The sequence below is a fragment of the Pleurodeles waltl genome, chromosome 7, assembly GCF_031143425.1.
Source record: "Pleurodeles waltl isolate 20211129_DDA chromosome 7, aPleWal1.hap1.20221129, whole genome shotgun sequence".
Lineage (NCBI taxonomy): Eukaryota > Metazoa > Chordata > Amphibia > Caudata > Salamandridae > Pleurodeles > Pleurodeles waltl.
The window spans coordinates 1133335642-1133356729 of NC_090446.1; the positions used below are offsets into that span (position 1 = coordinate 1133335642).

General features: G+C 48.0%; 1 protein-coding gene across 1 annotated transcript in view; it reads right to left on the reverse strand.

Annotated features, from left to right (window-relative positions):
• RECQL5 (RecQ like helicase 5) overlaps positions 1–21088 on the reverse strand; it is a 461944-nt gene that overhangs the window by 46119 nt on the left and 394737 nt on the right. Inside the window, exon 15 of the mRNA XM_069200163.1 lies at positions 14856–15595. Coding sequence (XP_069056264.1) covers positions 14856–15595 — 740 coding nt within the window. The remainder of the gene's footprint in view (positions 1–14855; positions 15596–21088) is intronic.

Here is a 21088-nt window from a genome sequence, read left to right on the forward strand (position 1 = left end):
CCTCTAACTACGTTTCTGGTGGATACTTTAACTACTTGCAGTTTCCTCACCTCATCAATCTCCCAGGCACTGCCTATGGAAAAGTTGAAATGGCCCTCCCGCACTGTCAAGTGGCATCCTCACTCCCACTAGGCACTGGTGCCTCCCCAGATGCATCACAGAGCCGCATCTGGCACCATAACAGAACTGAAACACACTCGGGGGTGAAGCTGAGACTGACAAAAGTGAGAGAAACCTGACTAAATGGATGATGCTCCCAGAATACGGATTCAAGTGATGGTGAGAAATCCGCAGGTACAGTATCAACCAGAAACATCATTACCAATGGTAAGTTATTCTTGTCATAAATACTTCTACCTTCCGATTCCAAACCATTAAACCCTAGGAGGCGGGTATGTGGCTTACCTCTCAAGAACTGTGCCATATGGGCCATACAAGCAGACAGCTCTTCAACCCCAAGCTGGAAACAATGATATAGTACAAAGAACAGAATCGCACTGTGCAACAAACCAACTGGTGGCACTTTAAATAGTAAGAAAAGGCCTGTCCACTTGCAAGTGACCCGATGTCCCCAAATGCTTAACAAAAGGAAATGACAAAGTGTACACACCACCCTTTTGCCATTAATGTATAGCATACAGATCACCCGCTAACCGAAGCATTTCTAAGGCGAACAACGCCACATAACACCAGGCATGGGTGGGCAGTACATTTCCCCCAACCAACCCTTCCCCACCAGAGATGAGATCAAAAACATAGCCCAGAAAGAACAGGCATGAAATACAACATCCATATGGCCCCTAAATGCGGTTTGAATAGAAACCTCACTCCAAAACTAGGGTGGAGCAGGCCCCACAGAAGCCCATAACAGCAATAGAAAACACAAAGGCTTGACAGGAGAAAAGACCCCTCAGCAAATGTGAAGGGAAGGACAGCACGGAGGGAGTCACAACTCGTAACTGTGGTCATATTCAAAAAATGCCCCCATCATGGCCTGCAAAAGATGCAATCCATTAGCATCGTACAATTCATTAACATATGTTCTGTAAGAAGGGAAGTGCCCATATGTAAAAAGCATAATGAAATATACTGTGTCGTCTCTACCCTTAGCTGGTCACAGAAAAACCAGGTAATACCATCTGTGGAAATGAACTAACCCTCCAAACAAGAGGTAACCCCAGATGACTGAAGAGTAGTACAAAGAACAAATATGGTAGTGGTATAACTGAGTGATGCCCCTCACCGTGTCAACTGCTGAAGAGCTCTTGTCTTGACCCAATGAATAACTTCGACTCAGAGGTTCAAGAATATATGCATCTGCAACACCAAAATACCCAAACACAGGGCAAGACTCTTCAAGAGGAAATGGACTCTCTTCCAAATCAAATCAAATCAAATCAAATCATTAGCATTTATAAAGCGCGCTACTCACCCGTGCGGGTCTCAAGGCGCTAGGGGGGAAAGGGGGGGTTATCGCTGCTCGAACAGCCAAGTCTTTAGGAGTCTCCGGAAAGCGGAGTGGTCCTGGGTGGTCCTGAGGCTGGTGGGGAGGGAGTTCCAGGTCTTGGCCGCCTGGAAGGAGAAAGATCTCCCACCCGCCGTGGAGCGGCGGGTGCGAGGGACGGCAGCAAGTGCGAGGCCAGCGGAGCGGAGGGGGCGGGTGGGGACGTAGAAGCTGAGGCGTCTGTTGAGGTATTCCGGTCCCTTGTTGTGGAGGGCTTTGTGTGCGTGGGTGAGAAGACGGAAGGTGATCCTTTTGCTGACTGGGAGCCAATGCAGGTGGCTCAGGTGTGCGGAGATGTGGCTGTTGCGGGGTACGTCGAGGATGAGGCGGGCCGAGGCGTTTTGGATGCGTTGCAGGCGGTTCTGGAGTTTGGCTGTGGTCCCGGCGTAGAGGGTGTTGCCGTAGTCCAGGCGGCTCGTGACGAGGGCGTGGGTCACGGTTTTTCTGGTGTCGGCGGGGATCCAGCGGAAGATCTTACGGAGCATGCAGAGAGTGAGGAAGCAGGCGGAGGACACGGCGTTGACTTGCTTGGTCATGGTGAGAAGAGGGTCCAAGATGAAGCAGAGGTTGCGGGCGTGGTCTGCGGGGGTCGGTGCGGTGCCGAGGGCCGTGGGCCACCAGGAGTCGTCCCAGGCGGACGGGGTGTTGCCGAGGATGAGGACTTCCGTTTTTTCAGAGTTCAGCTTTAGGCGGCTGAGCCTCATCCAATCTGCGACGTCCTTCATACCCTCTTGTAGGTTGGTCTTGGCGCTGGCGGGGTCCTTGGTGAGGGAGAGTACAAGTTGGGTGTCGTCGGCGTAGGAGGTGATGATGATGTCGTGCTTGCGTACGATGTCGGCGAGGGGGCTCATGTAGACATTGAAGAGTGTCGGGCTGAGCGATGAGCCTTGAGGTACGCCGCAGATGATCTTGGTGGGTTCTGAGCGAAACGGAGGGAGGTAAACTCTTTGGGAGCGGTTAGCGAGGAAGGAGGCGATCCAGTCCAGGGCCTGGCCTTGGATCCCGGTGGAGCGTAGGCGGGTGATTAGGGTGCGGTGACAGACGGTGTCAAAGGCAGCCGAGAGGTCGAGGAGAATGAGGGCGACTGTTTCACCGTTGTCCATCAGGGTTCTGATGTCGTCTGTGACTGAGATGAGGGCGGTTTCCGTGCTGTGGTTGGTTCGGAATCCGGTTTGTGAAGGGTCGAGCAGGTTGTTGTCTTCCAGGAAGGTGGTCAGCTGTTTGTTGACGGTCTTTTCTATTACCTTGGCTGGGAAAGGTAGAAGAGAGATGGGGCGGAAGTTTTTCAGGTCGCTTGGGTCAGCCGTAGGTTTCTTTAGTAGGGCGTTGACTTCAGCGTGCTTCCAGCATTCGGGGAAGGTAGCAGAAGAAAAAGAAGAGTTGATGACGGTCTGGAGGTGCGGGGCGATGATGTCGTCGGCTTTGTTAAAGATGAAGTGCGGGCAGGGGTCCGAAGGGGCGCCGGAGTGGATAGAGTTCATGATGGATTTGGTTTCTTCCGTGTTGATGTGGGTCCAGTTGTTGAGGGTGATGTCCGGGGAAGCGGGTTCAGTGGTGTATGGTTGGGTCTGGTGTCCGAAGCTGTCGTGGAGGTCGCTGATCTTGCGATGGAAGAAAGTGGCGAGGGATTCGCACAAATCCTGTGAGGGCGTGACGGCGTTGGCGCTGGCGCTGGGGTTGGAGAACTCTTTGACGATGCTGAAGAGTTCTCTGCTGTTGTGGCTGTTTTTGTCTAGTCTGTCGGTGAAAAAGTTCCTTTTGGCAGTGCGGATCAGGTGGTGGTGTTCGCGTGTAGCGTTCTTGAGGGCGGTCATGTTGTCAGCGGTGTGGTCCTTGCGCCAGGCCTTCTCAAGGGCACGACAAGTTTTCTTTGATTCTTTGAGGGTGTCAGAGAACCAGAGAGGTTTTTTGGTGTTGGTCTGTCGATGCGTGCGTTTGAGGGGAGCAAGGTTGTCAGCGCAGTTGGAGATCCAGTTTGTGAGGTTGAGAGCTGCGTCGTTGGGGTCGGTGGTGAGGGTGGGTTGGTTGGCGGCGAGAGCGGAGAAGAGTTGCTCTTCAGGGATCTTGTTCCACTGTCGATGAGGGATGGGTTGAGTGCGGAGGTGGGAGGTCTCGCGTCGGAATGTGAAGTGGACGCAGCTGTGGTCGGTCCAGTGTAGGGCAGAGGTGTGGCTGAAGAAGACGTGTTTGCTGGCGGAGAAGATAGGGTCGAGCGTGTGTCCGGCGATGTGGGTGGCGGTGTTCACCAGTTGTTTGAGGCCGAGGTTGGCGAGGTTGTCGAGCAGGGTGGTGGTGTTGGGGTCGTTGTTTTGTTCCAGATGGAAGTTGAGGTCGCCTAGGAGGATGTAGTCCGGTGAGGCGAGAGCGTGCGGGGAGATGAAGTCGGCGATGGCGTCGCTGAAAGAGGCGCGAGGTCCGGGAGGACGGTAGACGAGGGATCCTCTGAGGGTGGTCCTTGGGTCGGTGCGAATCTGAAAATGCAGGTGTTCAGCGGCGAGGGGGGGGTCTTCGGTGGAGGTGGTGACGCTGATGGAGTCTTTGAAGATGATGGCGACACCTCCTCCTACTTGGTTGGTGCGGTCTTTTCTGGAGATCTTGTAGCCTTCGGGGATGGCTGTAGCGATGTCTGGAGCAGAGGAGGCGTTCATCCATGTCTCCGTGATGAAGGCGACGTCCGGGGCTGTGGAGTCCAGGAGGTCCCAAAGTTCAACGGCGTGCTTGTGGACGGAACGAGCGTTGATCAGGATGCACTTGAGGTGGTTGATGGCGCGTGGGCTTGTGGTCGTGGTAGTTGCGTGGTGGAAGATGCGTTTGCAGGAGTTGCAGGCGAAGGGTCCATGGGTGCGTTTGGGGTGAGCTAGGAAGCAGGTTTTGGAGCGCCCTGGGTTGAGGGCGTGGAGGGTGGTGGGGTCGTAGCGGATCAGCGGGGCTTGGGGGAGCTGGGGACCAGGGGTCGTGGCGCTGGGCGCGGGCCAGGCGCGGACGGGCGCAGACGGGCTTGCCTCTGGCGCGCCTCCGGCGCGCCAGCGGCGTGCCCGCTGCGCGCACCCGCTGCGCAGTCGTGCAGCGGCCGCCATAAGAGGTAGGAGGGGGGGGGGAGGGGTCAGCTGGGGGCGAATGGGAGCTGGGGGGCGGGGGCGTGCAGGAGGTCGCGGCGGGAAAGCGCGAGGGAGGGGGGGGGGGACAGGTAGAGTGAGAGGAGCTGGGGGAGGGGGTTTAGGGTGGAGGAGGGTGAGTGTTAGGAGGTTTGGAGATTAGGGAGAGAGATAGGAGTAGGGTTGTGAAGATAGGGGAGGGGGGGTTGTAGAGGTGGGTGAGGGAGAGAGGTAGAGTGAGAGGATAGGGAGATAGGTAGTAGAGGGGGTGGCGGGAGGGGGGAGAGATAGAGAAATAGATAGAGAAAATAGATAGAGAAGTCGATAGATAGGGAAATAGATAGATAGACAGATAGGTAGGTAGGAGGAGGTGGAGAGTGGGGGAGTTAGATAGTGAGATAGGGAGCTAGAGAGATAGGAAGATAGGAGGAGTGAGGGAGGTAGATAGCGAACGGGTTAGCTAGGGGTGAGAGAGGGGGAGGCGAGTGAGGGAGGGGGATGAGGAAGGAGCAGGAGGGCAGGCTCGGGGGAAGAAGACGGAGGAGGTAGAAGAGCCGAAGACAGGAGAACAGAAGACAGAAGAACAGAAGACAGAAGAACAGAAGACCGGAAGAGCAGAAGACAGAAGAACAGAAGAACAGAAGAACAGAAGACAGAAGCACAGAAGATCGGAAGAGCAGAAGAACAGAGAAGAACAGAGAAGAACAGAGAAGAACAGAGAAGAACCGAGAAGAAGAACACAGAAGCACCGAGAAGAACAGAGAAGAAGAACACAGGAGACCGGAAGAACACAGAAGAACAGAAGGGAAGAACAGAAGAACAGAAGAGAAGAACAGAAGAACACAGAAGAAGATTGCAGAGGGGGAGCGAGGAGGAAGAGACAGAGAGGAGGAAAAGAAGCAGGAGCAGGAGAGAAGGTGAGTGGCGCGGGGCAGGGCGAGGGGCTGGGAGGAGGGGGGTACTTACAGTTAAGGTGGGTCTCAGGAACACAGGAACTCGGGAACTTGGAGGAGCTGCAGCGGCAGGGGGAGCGACCTACCCTTGGGTCAAGGGTCGCTACCACTGTCGCGCAGCGGCCGCCATAAGAGGTAGGAGGGGGGGGGAGGGGTCAGCTGGGGGCGAATGGGAGCTGGGGGGCGGGGGCGTGCAGGAGGTCGCGGCGGGAAAGCGCGAGGGAGGGGGGGACAGGTAGAGTGAGAGGAGCTGGGGGAGGGGGTTTAGGGTGGAGGAGGGTGAGTGTTAGGAGGTTTGGAGATTAGGGAGAGAGATAGGAGTAGGGTTGTGAAGATAGGGGAGGGGGGGTTGTAGAGGTGGGTGAGGGAGAGAGGTAGAGTGAGAGGATAGGGAGATAGGTAGTAGAGGGGGTGGCGGGAGGGGGGGAGAGATAGAGAAATAGATAGAGAAAATAGATAGAGAAGTCGATAGATAGGGAAATAGATAGATAGACAGATAGGTAGGTAGGAGGAGGTGGAGAGTGGGGGAGTTAGATAGTGAGATAGGGAGCTAGAGAGATAGGAAGATAGGAGGAGTGAGGGAGGTAGATAGCGAACGGGTTAGCAAGGGGTGAGAGAGGGGGAGGCGAGTGAGGGAGGGGGATGAGGAAGGAGCAGGAGGGCAGGCTCGGGGGAAGAAGACGGAGGAGGTAGAAGAGCCGAAGACAGGAGAACAGAAGACAGAAGAACAGAAGACAGAAGAACAGAAGACCGGAAGAGCAGAAGACAGAAGAACAGAAGAACAGAAGATCGGAAGAGCAGAAGAACAGAGAAGAACAGAGAAGAACAGAGAAGAACAGAGAAGAACACAGAAGAACCGAGAAGAAGAACACAGAAGCACCGAGAAGAACAGAGAAGAAGAACACAGAAGACCGGAAGAACACAGAAGAACAGAAGGGAAGAACAGAAGAACAGAAGAACACAGAAGAAGATTGCAGAGGGGGAGCGAGGAGGAAGAGACAGAGAGGAGGAAAAGAAGCAGGAGAGAAGGTGAGTGGCGCGGGGCAGGGCGAGGGGCTGGGAGGAGGGGGGTACTTACAGTTAGGTGGGTCTCAGGAACACAGGAACTCGGGAACTTGGAGGAGCTGCAGCGGCAGGGGGAGCGACCTACCCTTGGGTCAAGGGTCGCTACCACTGTCGCGCAGCGGCCGCCATAAGAGGTAGGAGGGGGGGGGGAGGGGTCAGCTGGGGGCGAATGGGAGCTGGGGGGCGGGGGCGTGCAGGAGGTCGCGGCGGGAAAGCGCGAGGGAGGGGGGGGGACAGGTAGAGTGAGAGGAGCTGGGGGAGGGGGTTTAGGGTGGAGGAGGGTGAGTGTTAGGAGGTTTGGAGATTAGGGAGAGAGATAGGAGTAGGGTTGTGAAGATAGGGGAGGGGGGGTTGTAGAGGTGGGTGAGGGAGAGAGGTAGAGTGAGAGGATAGGGAGATAGGTAGTAGAGGGGGTGGCGGGAGGGGGGGAGAGATAGAGAAATAGATAGAGAAAATAGATAGAGAAGTCGATAGATAGGGAAATAGATAGATAGACAGATAGGTAGGTAGGAGGAGGTGGAGAGTGGGGGAGTTAGATAGTGAGATAGGGAGCTAGAGAGATAGGAAGATAGGAGGAGTGAGGGAGGTAGATAGCGAACGGGTTAGCTAGGGGTGAGAGAGGGGGAGGCGAGTGAGGGAGGGGGATGAGGAAGGAGCAGGAGGGCAGGCTCGGGGGAAGAAGACGGAGGAGGTAGAAGAGCCGAAGACAGGAGAACAGAAGACAGAAGAACAGAAGACAGAAGAACAGAAGACCGGAAGAGCAGAAGACAGAAGAACAGAAGAACAGAAGACAGAAGCACAGAAGATCGGAAGAGCAGAAGAACAGAGAAGAACAGAGAAGAACAGAGAAGAACAGAGAAGAACAGAGAAGAACACAGAAGAACCGAGAAGAAGAACACAGAAGCACCGAGAAGAACAGAGAAGAAGAACACAGAAGACCGGAAGAACACAGAAGAACAGAAGGGAAGAACAGAAGAACAGAACAGAAGAACACAGAAGAAGATTGCAGAGGGGGAGCGCGGAGGAAGAGACAGAGAGGAGGAAAAGAAGCAGGAGCAGGAGAGAAGGTGAGTGGCGCGGGGCAGGGCGAGGGGCTGGGAGGAGGGGGGGACTTACAGTTAGGTGGGTCTCAGGAACACAGGAACTCGGGAACTTGGAGGAGCTGCAGCGGCAGGGGGAGCGACCTACCCTTGGGTCAAGGGTCGCTACCACTGTCGCGCAGCGGCCGCCATAAGAGGTAGGGGGGGGGGGGGAGGGGTCAGCTGGGGGCGAATGGGAGCTGGGGGGCGGGGGCGTGCAGGAGGTCGCGGCGGGAAAGCGCGAGGGAGGGGGGGGACAGGTAGAGTGAGAGGAGCTGGGGGAGGGGGTTTAGGGTGGAGGAGGGTGAGTGTTAGGAGGTTTGGAGATTAGGGAGAGAGATAGGAGTAGGGTTGTGAAGATAGGGGAGGGGGGGTTGTAGAGGTGGGTGAGGGAGAGAGGTAGAGTGAGAGGATAGGGAGATAGGTAGTAGAGGGGGTGGCGGGAGGGGGGGAGAGAGAGAGATAGATAGAGAAAATAGATAGAGAAGTCGATAGATAGGGAAATAGATAGATAGACAGATAGGTAGGTAGGAGGAGGTGGAGAGTGGGGGAGTTAGATAGTGAGATAGGGAGCTAGAGAGATAGGAAGATAGGAGGAGTGAGGGAGGTAGATAGCGAACGGGTTAGCTAGGGGTGAGAGAGGGGGAGGCGAGTGAGGGAGGGGGATGAGGAAGGAGCAGGAGGGCAGGCTCGGGGGAAGAAGACGGAGGAGGTAGAAGAGCCGAAGACAGGAGAACAGAAGACAGAAGAACAGAAGACAGAAGAACAGAAGACCGGAAGAGCAGAAGACAGAAGAACAGAAGAACAGAAGAACAGAAGAACAGAAGACAGAAGCACAGAAGATCGGAAGAGCAGAAGAACAGAGAAGAACAGAGAAGAACAGAGAAGAACACAGAAGAACCGAGAAGAAGAACACAGAAGCACCGAGAAGAACAGAGAAGAAGAACACAGAAGACCGGAAGAACACAGAAGAACAGAAGGGAAGAACAGAAGAACAGAAGAGAAGAACAGAAGAACACAGAAGAAGATTGCAGAGGGGGAGCGAGGAGGAAGAGACAGAGAGGAGGAAAAGAAGCAGGAGCAGGAGAGAAGGTGAGTGGCGCGGGGCAGGGTGAGGGGCTGGGAGGAGGGGGGTACTTACAGTTAGGTGGGTCTCAGGAACACAGGAACTCGGGAACTTGGAGGAGCTGCAGCGGCAGGGGGAGCGACCTACCCTTGATAGAAGAACTGTTGGTTCCAGTGTATCAACAATCACCTGTTTGGAACTGTGCATTGCCAGCAGACTGATAAGGATGAAAGTAGTTTGGCAAATGGGCACTGAAAACAAAGATTGATCTTCCAACGCAGACTAAAGGCCACAGAAGTCCTAAAGACGTAGTGCTAAAATGAAAACTATTTTCTCCCTCAGGCACAGTCCTTCCAAGAGGAGACATTTAATATGGCCTGAGAGCAAAAAAGCCAGGGATGAAGATGAAAATTGGCACCTCTGACCTTGGTACCCTTTGAAAACACCACGCCTCTTGTGGTCAAAAGTAGGTAGATACAGGTCCATGGTGTCAAGATGAGATCTAAGGCGTTTTCTAGCGGCCCCAGAATCATCCTGAACCACATCAGGAAAAGGACCCCTTATGAGGTCTGACAAAAGAACCGCCAACTGTGCCATCTTGCAAAACACTTGGGTGTAGTGCACCAAAACGCACATAGCATTACAGAGGCAAAGAGCCAGGCTCCCAGAAGACAACTATTTTCTCCCCATCAACTCAATTCCCAGACATTCAATATCCAATTGAGAGGAAGAAGAGCACCCATCACCAATAGTGATATATCCAGGAGTCTGGGCTGATGGATGAGAAGACAAAACGTTCGCTTGTTTGGGGGTGGGGACATGCAAGATAACAACAAACAACCTAACAATGGAAGCAAGTGCAGACTCTGATCTGCTGAAAATGTCATGACAGATTCGAACAATGTTTTTTAAAAGGCCCTACGGCTTCCGACACTGAGGGACCAGTCTGCAGAATTTCAGCCAAAACATTAGTTTTAATCTCTGCCACTGGCTAGAGCAATTCTAGAATCTTGGTCTGCTTACCCAAAATCACTTTAAAAGACAGACAGTCCACTCAATGAAATTCAGAGGGGCAAACAAGGATAAACTTATCAGCAGCAATGAAGTTATTATGGTTCTGGAAACTAAAAGAAGTAACCCTTCAGAGTCTGATTAGGAACAGAGTGAGTCTGCATCACTATGAACCTTTTGAGCACGAAATACCTTGACTAAAGCCCGAACAAGGCTTGGGGATGCTCATGACAGGACTAGCCCACATGTCCTGAAAACAGAGCCAGGGCCCCCGGCATCGACTGCATTGGTATTGGTGCTGAGAGTGAAACCCATGGTGAGGCCTTCCACCGTGAAATAATGGCTACAGACGCTGAAGCAACATTAACATTATTGGTGTCGGTCGACCAGCTCCAAAAGACAAAACCTCAGGAAAAGTCAAACGTCCTGTAGACACACTGGACAGAGCCATGAGAGAGCATAGCATTGCTCTCAAAGCCTGGGTGAAGGTTGCCACCTCAGTGGGGTCAGCACCAGCAGAAAGAAAAGCCAGTCGTGGAGTCAGCGGTGCCTGGGCCAGAACAGAGGCAAGTAGCAATGCTGGAACTATTTCCGCCAAAGAAGGACATGAGTCTGAAGATTAAGTTGAGGCCAAACTTGGAGTGGGATTGAAAGTAACAACCAGAGATGTGTCTCAAACTCGGGACGGATGACAACCTGAAGACAAGCATTCCACCCAGTAAGTCACAAACTTGGAACACAAAAAGTTCTGTAGAAGAAAAGCTGCACTTCCAGGCCTATCATGGGAGTGGGATTTAAGAAGGTGGTGGCACTTGTTACAGCCTTCAGATGTGTGAGTACATTACATCCCGTGAACCACAGATGCCAAAGGAAACAATCGCAATCGGCACCAGGCTTGGAGGCGTACAAGAACGTAAAAAGCCTCAGGAGCATCTGAAGCAGCCATGTAACAGCCTGACCTCTTTCCTGTGACATCACCCCTTACCCACAGCAAAATTGAATACTCTAAGAATTTTCTAACGGACAACAACTCCAGCTCAGCATTGGAAGGTGCAGAACTGACGTCAGGGTGGTACCATATACTGCTTTATAACGTCACAACTATAGAGGCACCAACGTCAAGCAGGAGCCATCATGCCATCTATCGACACAGGAGACTTTTCAAATTCTCCAGATCCAGTCTGGCACCCAGAGAGATTCATGAGATGGTGAATCTGCAGGAAGAAATATCCATCAAATAAGCTATGTAAACCAATACTTGCCTTTTGGAATTTGACCCAGAGATTGTCCTCCTGCCATCATCAAGCGATGCCAATTACTCCCTGGAACGGCAATTCTATTTTAAAGAGGAATCCATCAGGGGTGTTTTTTCCCTGGGAGACCTGCAACATTGTTCCCTGAAGCCATGATAGGTCGGCTCGAGGTGCTGATTAAAAAAGGCACAGAAGGCCCACGTTGCTACCAAGTGCAGCTGGTGGAAGCCAACTCTTGCACACAACACTGTCTTACTGGGCGCAAAATTGTATTTTACAAATCCTCTAATTCTCAGTGAGAATTTTAATGTGTGCAATACATGAGGAAAATGTACAAATAGGCTTGAGCTCATGCATGCACTTTTTGTGCTCAGGGTGTACCACGTCTGTGGTAGGTACATATTCTAGGGGATCCTTCAATCACGAAGGTACGCACAAAAGAGGCACCAGGCACATGTGGGGACAGAAACAACCCTTCTGCTTTATAGAATTCTGTGTGCCATACATCAACTGCATGACTAGAGGAGCACATACCGATTTAGTAGCAGAAAAGTAAAGGCGGCCAGTCACCCTGGCAAAATGGAGCATAGAAGCCAGTGCAGACAGGGCCCATTGCTTTGTTGCGCATGGAGAGTACGTCTGAAGCTAGGAGTGCCGCGTATTCACTTACTGGCCCTACCCAGAGCAGCACACAGTGTTGTGAATGTGGGTTCAGAAACCACGCACACAGAATTACCAGGGGTATTCTGCCACCTGAAAAATGTGCACACGGGGTTTTGTGAATCGGGATCCTTGTCTTCAATTACTGCGGCTGGTGTCGGCCTAGTGCCCTAACTGGGGTCAGAGCTTTGAGGCAGTAAAGAGTAGTAGTACGCTTGTCTTGGTGTTTTGGGGAATGCAGGAAAACATGATGTTAGTTTATCTTTCATCACTGGAAAGATCAAAAGAATTTCCAACAATCCCCAGCGGTTTCCGTCACTATGGCTGGCTGACAGGATCTGATGAAGCAGAAAAAGAAAGACTAACAATATTTATATATCATGCAACAAAAACCGTATATGCAATGTGTTTTAGCAAAGAAAAAGAAAATGTGTAGAGAAATGTGCCCACGAAGTAGGTCACCACTAGTTTAAAACAAGCTTAATTAATCATGAAAACCAACAAAAATACTAATATGTTACATTTGAAGTTGTACTTAATGATCTTCTCATTGAAACTGTTACATGCTTAGCTTAAATTTAGCAGAGGCTTTGGCCTAGTTTCCTGGTCTCAATTTTAACTGCGTAGTTTTCACTTGTATTAACAAAGACGTGTTTGAATCTTTAAAAGCTGTATTTTTTCAGCAGAATGACTAATACACTTATCTCAAAGTTGCGTGCTAGGCAACTTTCATCCCCTTTGAAGCTCAAGGTCAGTTTCTGCAGGTGCAGACAATGAAGACACTGATGCAGAATTAATTGGCAACATTGTTGCTAGTTATGTTCCAAAACTCCAAGGACACCTTACACGTAGATGAGTATTAAGAGAAAAGACACTATTCATTGGTCAAAGAGAAATCACCCCATGGACCCTCCAATGGAAGAACCTGAAGAATTTTGAACTTTTCTTACTTAATCCCACCGGACGAAGAGAAGACACGCCATTTTGAAGACACACCATTTTGACGCCATTTTGATGCCATTTGCCACTTTTACTTTGATGACACTTTGATGCTTTTTCTCTATCCCAGAGAGAGAGACTCTAAAGAATTCTCACCCTAGAGACTTTAACTTTACCCCGTCTTGCCCATACGATAACTTTTGCCCCTGTTTTTCCTTGCTGCTGCAAGGAAAACTTGATTTTAACTTTGCCCCTCCTTTGGAGAAGCCCCATGCTGATCGAACTGGTACCTGAAGGACAAAGACTTTCCTTGAATGCTGATTGTATTTGCTAATTATAAAAGGATAAATGTATTATTCATTGTATTTTCCTTCTTAGGTACCAACTGCTTATTTTGACAGAGCCCAAGCTAGAAGTTTTCTAAATTTATGTTGACTAAATTAGTTTTGCATGAAGCCCCACATGCCAATGCTAATCAGAGGTTAGTTGAGGTATTTATTTAATGCACTGTGCTGAATTGAAATCTTGTTATGCTGATCAATGTATGCCATTAGTCAATCTCAGTTGCTTTTATTAGTGATTTGCACTGCTATATCTGAGTGCATTGTAATCCAAGTTTTGCATAGATTGCGTTTCTTCTGCTGTTATGGACAGCCAGTAATGTTCATATATATTTATCATTTGATTTTGAGACTTACTTACATCATATTAGCTTTAATATAGGGAAATAAACTCATTAACTTTTAATAAACAGGTGTGGTTACTCATGACTGAAAGGTCATGGTGTGTCAAATTACTGTTTTCTATTAATCTAATTTGTTGTTTGGTTACTAATCGAGTATTGGTTATTGATTATAAATGATTATTGATTTGAGAGATCCGAAAATTCTTTGGATGAGGAGAACTCAACCCGGTCAAAAGGTTCACCGACCTCCGGCGTGTCCAAGCATAAGTAATTTATAAGGACTGGACGCGCTATCAGATCCGACTGAGTCTGGAGTAGGTGAACTTGCAAGGCTACCAGAAGCAGACAAAACAATATCTGACTAGTTTTGATTATAGCCCAAATTATGTATCCTTAGCGGTGCAGGGACCTATTGCTGGGTTATAGTCCGGTATGCCACCCTGTATGAGAATCCGGACTGTTGGAGGTACCCAGGTGGGCCCTTAAAACCATTTAAAACTCTTGATGATTTTACCTTTATTTTTAGTTTTGCTAAAACTGTTAACTTATTTCTATGTCAAACAGACTGTTTTGGGGTGATTAGAAAGGTTCATTTCCCCACCCCTAAAATAGGTATTTTCCTCTCAACATTTTAATGGTGGTAATAATAAATGCATAATATTTTTTGGGATGTTCCTTTGTCTTTTCTGTATCTGCAGCACCAGTGTCACGTTTAGGCCAAACTGGGAGAGCCAAGGGTACTTTCAAAAGCCTTTAAACCCATGGGTGTGTGTGTTAATTGTGAGGTCTGGTGCGCTGCGGAAGCTCAGCTAAGGCCCAGCAAGCCTCTACAGATTCTCTTCTATGATTTCTCTGTTACTATTGCCCCCTCAATAACAGAACCTGATCGAAGTATTGAGGATACAAGGCACTGGTTGGAAGCAATGCCTATACAGAGCAAAGGACATCATAGTCTAGGGACTGACTGCAGGACATGCCATAGAGGAGAAGTGCACAGCGAAAGTCCAAAGGAGGGACAAGACAGAACAAAGGTCGGTAATTCCAGAGCATGTCATTGTGTGAGGGGATGAAAGCACTCATGATAAAGGTACAGTGTCGCTGCCTGCAGAAGGTAGCACTGGAGGGACAAAAGCAGAAGGGGGCTCAAAAGAGGACTCTATTGTCTAACGAATGTGATAGTGGGAGGGAGACGGTGTGAGGGTGCAGGGCAAGGACAGCATAGTGCAGGGATGTAACTGCCAAGTATGGCACCAAGGGGAGCAGATTAGAACAGGGATCCCAGTACGTGGCATGTGCAGAATGTAACTCTGAAGTAGGACAGGCTACATTCATAAGCGGGCAAAGAGAGCGGGGAATGCACAATAACAGAATTGCAGAAAGCACATAAAGGTGTGTGGTGATTTTGAGAGGAGCTTCAAAGTGCTTGAAAGTTGATCTGCTGCTTTTTCAAGCCTTATTAATTTGTTTAACAGACAGAACAGCTGTCTGCAATATATTACCAACCTTCTGCAGCTTGATTCTCCCGAGTGCACTCCAGTTCCTCACCTTTTTTCTACTTCAGGCTCCTCTACGTTATAGCTCTTCACTTTGTCTATGGACTCCCCGGTCCCTGGTTTCTTGTGTGGCTTGATCAGAAGAGTCTCCTCTGTCTTTCCAGAGCATGTAAATTCAGTGCCAGACTGTCTATCTTCACCCACTGTCAGTGATTCCTTATCTCTATGATGAAATGTTGCAGTGGTGTCCTCCAAATCAAGGATGACATTGTTCTCAGGAGCATTGTTCTGGTGAGCAGTCAAAGGCTGTGTCTCTCTGTTATTACAGTCCACCTCTCCATTCCCCTCTGGGATATTTCCAGAAGTCCTGGTCTCTGATTTTACTCCAAGCTGGAAAAACTTTGATATTTTCTGGGAATCTTTTTTGGCCGCCTCCGCCAACTGAAGTTGTTTTTTTCTAGGTTTGGTCTTTTTGGGACTGTCAGACAAGAGAGAATTTTTCGATTTCGCAGTAGATGCTTCCTTGATGGGATGGGAAGGTTTGTCTTCCATGGTCTCCCGAGACTCTCCAGCTGTTTCCTCTAGATTTCGGTGAGGTGCTAAATTGTCATAAAGTACTGAACTCGAGGTCTCCTTGGTCTCTTTTCTGGGTGGAATTTGCTCTGTGATTGAAGAGGAATCGGAAATTGCTCCTTCCATTTTTCCCGTCTTTGACTGCTTGAGCACGTCAGAAGCAGTCTGAAACTGTCCATGAGTCCCACGCGCCCCAGCACCAATCCTTTTGGATTTAAACTTCATGAAGAGAAAAAGAATGAGATTTAGTATCTGGTGTGGAACAAAGTGAAATTATACAGCACTTACAAAAGAAGATAGAAGGGGAAAGAAAGAAGTGGGAGGCAGAGAAAATTATTGTACATGGCTTCTTTAATTTAGATGGATCTCTTTACATCTCTCTTCTCTCTGTGGCTCCTACAAGTAACGAGTAACATGTTTCTGTCCAAGGCCTCAGCAGAAATTCATTAGTTTACCGTAACTGTTATTATGTAGTTATTATCACAGAACTTTAAAGAGCCCTACTATCATTGCAACTACACAATATAGTCCCTTAACAAATTTCAAAGAGAAACATATTTTCAAACCACAGAATTGATTTTTGGATCATCTAACATCTATCAGAGGAAAAATACAATTTGCAAAATGTTTTAATTAAATATCTAAGCAAATATTCACCATAGCTCTAACAAGATAACAGATTCAGTCATGTCTTCTGACAATAGCAAAAGGTCAGGGGGAAATAGCATTTGCTCTGTGTCAATTTGAGGTAGTCAAGTTCACACTTTACTCATTAGAAAAAGTTGATACCCGATTGATTGAAGGCCAGAAAATGTGTCCATTTAGACTTAAAAGCTAATATCTCTTCAATGAGATTGTTACATTCATGTTGGTTTAAAATACCAAAATAAACAACCATACCGATTTGACAAATTAAAACAATCCGATGAGGAGAAGCCTTTACTTGAGGACAGTGATGACTGCCATGACAGAACCTTCCATTTAAAATGTGTCCCCCCAAACAGGGCCAAATAGCTCATTACTCTCTTCAGATTTGATTTCAACATTAAAATTAGGAGCAAGAATCCCTAAGCTAACATACAAATCTTATAAACGTGGCTGATTTTCAAGGTTAGCCTAAACGTTGAGAAAAAAAGCAAGAGAAATCATCTTACATTTACCAATAAATCATCTCAATAATTTAAGAAGGCGATTTTCCCTCGGCAACAAATGCATTAACAATCGGGAGATGCCCTAGGATGAACTAATAAACAGATTGTGGATCACTCTTCATTACTCAAACTTGTTTCCCTTTATAATTTACATTAAACAGAGTAGCTCATCTACCAGACTGCTGCCATCTAGACACGTTTATTGACATTAAGTACTTTCTCTGGTAAACTTGTCCTGCAGAAGGACTATGGCCAACAATATTCCAACCTAGTATCGTAAATCAAAATGTTTCAATGTGACAAATAAGACAGACTTTAATTGTATTTCATTACAAATTACTTATCCCACTTTTGCCTATATATATTCATGTTTAAATAAAACATATCATTGACTGGTCTTCTCTGAAAAAGAAGCCTTGTTCGGGAATGCATTCTATCTGGTGGATCTGGACTGAAATAAGATATGCTCTTGACTGACGGGCGATTCGTATGAATAATTCTAATCAAGAACAGGGACTATCATCTAACTACTGTTCGGGTTCCACAAGAGGCAGGAGAATATGCTACAGAGTACAGTCTACACACTCCTAATAGTACTTTTGAGTAACTAGTGCATGGTCAAGAAGTGAATCTTCAAAATGTGGAAGCAAGGTTCTTTACCAGTGTGTACTCTCTTAAAATTAGTGGAATTACACGGTGAAGGATCTATGCTGATTTGAAACTTTGTCCTGAGAAGGTGGTGAACTTGAGAAATACTAACAAAATTCCAACATGACAATTTTTAAGCACCCACTGGACCAAAATGTGCTGTAGCGGAATGTTCCTAGGAGCAAAATGAATTAGATGTGTGTTCATGTTCAAGGATGACATGTGATGTATTATTATTGCTCTACCCAGCTGAATTAATTATGTTATGGGATATGGATGAGTTTTAGAAAACGCTCAATTTGGTATTTTTCCTATAAAACTAATTGTGTAAAGTGTTGCTTTATAACAAAATATAAAATATTCTTTATATATCTAAAGCATAATGGAATAGTAGGAGTTGCTTAATATATAATTACCTAGTGGCGGTCACCACTAGGTAGTTATAGTTGGGACCAAGTTTCTATAGAAAGAGTGTTTTTTGTTTTGGTAATAACTTTGGTGCCGCTTGACAAATCTTCACGGAATTATCCCAAGAAAATAGGACGCTCACTTGAGCTCCTGTCTGGAAAGTTTTGGGATGATCCGTATAAGGGGAGGTGAGAGAAAGGGGAGCGGGTCCCCAAAACACTTTTTCCCCATTCATTTTTCCATAGGGATTTTGAACAGTGACAGCGCTGAAAATAATTTTGAACAGTGACAACGCTGAAAACACTGGACAGAATTGCACCAAATTTGGAAGACAGGTAGGTCCTGGCCCAGAAAGTCTTTTTTGTTTTGGTGTAAATCCGTTTAGTAGTTTTTGAGAAATTAAGGGGAAAAAATGTGTATATATAGGGACGCTAAGGATTTGTGACTTCTCCCGATCTCATACTGAGATCTGATTGGCTGTCAACACTTCCACCAGGAAGTCTTGGCAGCCATCCTGGGACTCGGCAGGCGAGGCCCAGACAAAAAATGTAAAAAAATAAATAAATAAAAGAGGCCAGGGTACAGACACCCTGATCCCTTAGCTCTGGTGGTGAGGTCCCAGACCCCGTTTAAGCCCTGGGGACCACCACCTCCCTGGGGCTATAATTGTAGGGGGGGAGGGGAGGGAGGAGTCATGTGGCCCCCCTCAAGAAGCGACTGATGGCCCTGAGGACCGCCACCCCCAGGGCTGGATCCTGCTTTGTCCCGGGGTGCCCACCCCGGCAAACACTCTGGTTTCTGACAGCGGGACCGGTCAACCAGGCCCCGCTGTCAGAAAGGCGGAATTTTCATCTCCGTTCCAAGCGTGCCGGTATGGGTGCAGGGAATGGAGATGAAAGCTTTGCTTCAGCAAGCACGGAGCTGCTTGCTCAAGCAATGGGATCGTGGGGGAGGCCTTGAGGCTCCCCCTCGGTCCCACATAGCGCGTAAAGGGGATATATCAAAATAAATACATTTAAAAAAAGGTCAATTTGTGCAGAAAGATCTAATTCTAAGTATATCATCCATCAAACCCTAAAGAACTATCTCACTCGCTTTCTCTCTTTTAATCTCTTTCTCCCACTCACATCCCCACTCAGACCCTTATGCACCCAACTCAGACCCTTGTGCACCCACTCACAGCCCCATTCAAATTCACACACCCATTCACAGAGCAACTGACACCATCAGGCAGCCACTCACAGTCCTTGCGGGCAACCCTGCTGCACACGGCCGAAGGCCTTGTACGATTGCTTGTAGTGGGGTTGACCTTTAGAGCCTGGTCATCACGGCATAATTGGGTTTGGTTAGAGGTTCCCTAACCTCCATGGGGAGTGTATAAATGTGCAGCAGTGATACATAATTGGTAAACAAAAAGCTATAAATAATATATATATTTTTTAACGTTTTCCAAGATCCGTGGATCCATTTGTGGAGCTCAGCGCGGCCCAGTGTGAATCTGCAGGTGGATCCGCAGATTTCACAAAATGTAAAAAAAATATATATAATTCTACTCGCATACCCACTCAGACATGAATAGAAACACTCACACACAGGACGCAGCCTCTGACACACATTCTCACACTCAGACTCGGACTCATCCTCTCACACCCAGTCTTACACCCAGGCAGACACACTCAACACTGACTCTCACACCTACTCTCATGCCCAGGCACACACACTCACACCCAGACACACCCTCTCACATCCACTGTGACATTGTAAGACAGGCTCTTACATGCACTCTCACACCCAGATACATTCTCACATCCACTCTCACTTTCAGACAAAGTTTCACAACCAGCCTCACACCCAAACATACCCTTTCACACCCACTCTCACACGGACACACAGTCCCACACCTCCTATGACACCCACACAGCCTCTCACACCCACTCTCACACACAGACTCTCATACCCACTCTCACACCCAAGCACACTTTCGTAGACCCCCTCACGCACCCAGGTACACACTTTCACACCCAGACACTCTCACTCCCAGACACACTCACAGCCACTGTGACACTCAGACATGCACTCACACATTCTCTGACACTCAGACACACACCCTCTCACAGCAACTCCGACATCCAAACACACATGCTCACACCCACTCTCACATTCAGTGACAGACTCTCTCACGTACTCTGACACCCAGATATATTCTCTCACACCCACTCAAAGACACACTGAACACCCACTCACACACGTGGACACACTCACATGCACTGTGATACTCAGATAGTCTCTCATTCACTCTCAAAGCCAGTTAGATACTCTCACATCCACTCACACACAGACACACCCTCTGACACCCAGTCTCACACTCAGATTTACCCTCTCACACCTACTCTCACACCCAGGAACACACTTTAACACTGACTTTCAAACCCAGAGACACCCTCTCACACCAACAGTTACACCTAGGCACACACACTCATAGCTGCCACAAACAGATGCTTACTGGGTAAGCAACATTTTCTGTTTCATGGCATGTGTGACTGTAGATACACATGCTTTGCACAGGCGGTAAAGCAGTGCCTCCGAAGAAGTGGAGGCTAACCTGTGGGTGTTACAGTACTTTGAAAAAGAATACGTAGCACTGCCTCACCTATATTGGCTTGCTGGCGTGCTAGAACATTTACACAATAGTGTTTAGTGAAAGTATGTGGTGTTGACCATAAAGTTACCTTACAAATGTAAGCCAGCTATGGGTATGTTACCTAGAAATTCCATAGGTCACCTTTGTCATGTGTTGAGGGTACTCTAGAGGTAACAGGTTGACCTCTTGGCTTCTGCATAACAAGTATGGATACATTTAACAATCAATCTTGCTATACAGGATTTAGTAATAAGGTTTACTTTATGGTGTTCAGAAAAAGCAACAAAAAGTATTTTTGTTCTCCTAAGGGTTTTAGTTCTATCAATACAGAACATAAGCACTCTTTTCACGTCTAACATGTGGAGGGCTATTTCATCAATCAAGTTGTGGGGAAAAAACAGCAACTCAATAGTTTGGTTGAGATGAAATTGAGATACTACTTTTGGTAGAAGTGTTGGGTTGGTGCAAAGAACCACTTTATCTTTATGTACCTGGAAAAAGGGTTCTTGCAAGGTTAATGCCTTGAGCTCACTTAGGGAAGTGATTGCAACTAAAAAGGCCGCCTTCCACAAAAGAAATTACAATCGACATTAATGTAGTGGTTCAAAAGGTGGTCCCATAAATTGGGAGAGGACCAAATTAAGGTTCCAAGAAGGCACTGGAGGTAATCTTGGTGTTATCATCCTTTTAAGCCCTTCCATAAAAGCCTCTATGACAGGGATCTTGTTGTCTGTTCTGAAGATAAGCAGCAATGGCTGCTAAATGTAACCTTATTGAAGTATATGCCAAGTTTGCTTTTTGCAAATGAAGAGGATACAAAATAAAATTTTGTACCGACACTTGGAAAGGGCCTGCTATACTGAA